Raw genomic sequence first — 3,305 nt, 5'->3', positions numbered from 1 at the left:
TTCCCGCGGAGCTGCGGTGGTTTTCTGGCTCTCGCGTGTGCTCTATCTGGCTCTTCTGTGTAACTCTGCTCTCTGTGCCGCTGTCCCTGACAGCTCCTTGTCTCTCTCCTGACCCACCACTCGTGGTCACAGAGCACCGGAAACATGAGTTGTTAAGACTTTGGCTGGCCGAGTTCTGAGGACCAACTCTGGGCAGAGGACAGCTCCATCCTCCTTACCAAGGGCTTTTCCAACAGGGCCGCTGCCTTCTGACTCTGGGAGGTGAGCTACTCTGCCTCAAGAACAATTTCTCATGGAGCCAGAAGCCTTAGAAATTTGCCCTTACAGCCCGCACCACCGGGGCCCACTCAGCCGATTTCAGTCCCACCTGGCGTCCTGCAGGGGACAGAACTCCAAGAAAGCCAAAAAGATGGCCAGTTGCAAATACAACGCCTGCCATGTGGACCCCATCACAAAGCTGGAGGATCCCGAGGCTGCGTGTGTCAACGGAAGCACAGGGGAGGAAGAGGGCAGCCCGCACCCCTGAAAGTTAGCCTTCCTAGTTCAGAGCAGAGCGGAGATGTCCCTCCAGAGGCCCCCCTGCTGCCCCGGTTCTGACGTCTGGAATGTCGACCACACTCACTGCCTTCTCATGTTCATCCTTAAAACTTTTGTTCCCCAAAAGCTTGTTTGTGAAATGACATAAGAGAGTCAGAGAGAGAGAGGCCCATCCCCAATGCCTGACCACCCCCCAGAAGACTCTCAGACCAGGAGGGCAAACCACCAGGAGCAGAAAGGAGCACTTGCCACTTAAATGCCAGAAAGGAGATGCAACTCAGCAGAACAGAAGTGTGCAGAGCGGGCCACCCTCCGACACCTTGTTTTTCACGTAGCAGTTGGAAAAGATCTAAAGGCTGGCAGGACATTGTGCTGGCGAAGATGGGCAAACAGGCACTTTCCTAACACTGGTGAGAAGGCAAGCTGATAAATCTCTGTGGAGGACAATCTGACAGTTGCTGTAAAAATGACCAGTGACACGTGCTCCCGTGTTATCTGTAGCAGTAAAGATCAGTCAGAAATGATCCAAACACCCCTGGCGGGAGGGTTTGAGTAAATGAATTACGGGGCAGCCATATGCAGAAAGAGTGTGCTGCGTGAGGAAGGGTAAGGAAGCACTTTCCTCCTGGCTTAGAAAGGCTGAAACACAGCGTCTAACGCGGACACCGGCGAGTACTTTCTCTAAAAGGCCAGAGAGCAAACATTTTAGGCTTTATGAACCACATGTTCTCAGCCGTTCAGCTCTGCCTTAGTGGCATGGAGGCAGCCACAGACAATATGAAGACAAATAAATAGAGATTCTAATAAAACCACTTATAGAAACTGGTAACCGGCTAGATTTGGCCTGTGGGACATAGTTTGCCAACCCCTGGTTTAACTGATAAAAGCCAAGTCCAGAACATTCTGTATATTATGCTACCATTTTTGCAGAGTTGTGAGAGAGAATGTATGTATGTATGTGCTTATATTTACATAAAATTTCTCTCAAGGATACACGAGAACAGGTGTCCACCTACAAAGCCTTTAATGTCTCCAATCGGATCCTTTCTAAGTCTCTTCCCTAGAAACTTATCAGCTCTTGGGGCGCCAGGGGACTCAGCTGGCTAAGCATCTGACTTGTGATCTCTGCTCAGGTCATGATCTCATGGTCTGTGAGATCAAGCCCCATGTGGGGCCCTGCACTGACCACAGAACCTGCTTGATATTCTCTTTCTCCTCTCTCCTCCCTGACTTGCACTCTCTTGTCTCTCAAAATAAATAAACTTCTAAAAAATCTTAAGAAATAAAGAATGAAAGAAAGAAAGAAAATAAATGATCAGCTCTCCCCAGGGAAGACAACTAGGTAACAGAAAGTCAGGGGAGAGAGACTTTCCTAGAGACACTTTAGTACTTTTTTTTTTTTTCTACATAGAAAGAAAAAAAAGGAAGTAAAAGTTTAATCCTATGGTTTATATTACACCTCACTGTGTCTCATGAACATTTAAAACCGTGTCCCCTTTTTGGGGCATCTGGGTGGCGCAGTCAGTTAAGTGATCGACTTCGCGGATTCAAGCCCCACATCAGGCTCTGTGCTGACTGCTCAGAGCCTGGAGCCTGCTTCGGATTCTGTGTCTCTCTCACTCTCTGCCCCTCCCCCACTTGCAGTCTGTCTCTCTCTCTCTCTTCTCTCTCTCTCTCTCTCTCAAAAATAAGTAAACATTAAAAAAAAAAACTGTCCCCTTTTGCTTTGGAACCCTCCCCTCAGAAAAACCATATACCAACCCAACGCTACCTGTAATTCTAAGAGGATTCACGGATCAAATTCATCTGCTGTTATTTCATACGTGAGAAATTCATGGTAAGAATGGAATGTCCCAAGGGCACCTGGGTAGCTTAGGTGGTTAAGTGTCAGACTTCGACTCAGGTCATGATCTCTTAGTTCATGAGTTCAAGCCCGACATCGGGCTCTCTGCTGTCAGGGCAGAGCCTATGTGGATCCTCTGTCCCTCTGTCCCCCTCTCTCTCTGCCCCTGTACCATCCGTACTCTCCCTCTGTCTCTCTCAAAATAAATAGCTTAAAAAAAGAAAGAAAAGAATGGAATGTCCCCAAACCATAGAGGCAGTAACTGTTAGGGAAGACTGAAATAAAGGGGGAGGCCTCAGAAGGCCACGTAGTTTGTGAAGGTGGATACTCCTGACCCTCCCTTCCCTCCCTCAGGGCACTTTCGCAACAGCTGGTCTCATAGGAGAAAACACCAGAACAGGTCAGACCTTCGCAAGTTCATACTTGTGGCAATTTCAGTCATCTGCCACAGGGCGCTGCCTGCAACCAACCCTTCAGTACCTTTTACATGTAAATATATTATCAGGCCAAAAGATTAAAATACACATTTTTTAAAACAGCAAAAGACAACTCTTCATAAGTTTTTCAGGAGGATATCTTAACTGATAAGTTATTTTTAAGTAATCATAACTTTGCCAACCTTGGGCCCCTCAATTCTTTCTATGAAGTGGGAAATAAAGATTTCTTCTTGCAAAGAAAAGAGGAGGAGGAGAAAGAGGAGGAAGGGAGGAGGAAGTTGTTCTAGTTGTTGGCCTTATAAAGTCCATGATTAGGGGAGCCTGGGTGGCTCAGTCAGTTGAGCGGCCAACTTTAGCTCAGGTCATGATCTCACAGTTAGTGGGTTTGAGCCCTGCATCAGGCTTCGTGCTCTGAGGCTGAAGCCTGCTTCTGATTCTGTGTCTCCCTCTCTCTCTGACCATCCTGTGTGTGTCTCTCTCTCTCAAAA

General features: G+C 47.6%; 1 protein-coding gene across 1 annotated transcript; it reads left to right on the top strand.

The window, feature by feature from the left end:
• The first annotated feature begins 292 nt into the window (after positions 1-292).
• Positions 293-793, top strand: GTSF1L (gametocyte specific factor 1 like). The gene is given in 3 exon segments (XM_029917624.1): positions 293-512; positions 515-585; positions 587-793. Coding segments are annotated over 3 exon segments (498 nt in total).
• The last annotated feature ends 2,512 nt before the right edge of the window (positions 794-3,305 follow it).

The sequence above is a fragment of the Suricata suricatta genome, chromosome 12 (genome assembly GCF_006229205.1).
Source record: "Suricata suricatta isolate VVHF042 chromosome 12, meerkat_22Aug2017_6uvM2_HiC, whole genome shotgun sequence".
Lineage (NCBI taxonomy): Eukaryota > Metazoa > Chordata > Mammalia > Carnivora > Herpestidae > Suricata > Suricata suricatta.
Note: the sequence above shows the minus strand (reverse complement) of the source record. Positions and strands in the feature narration are given on the sequence as shown.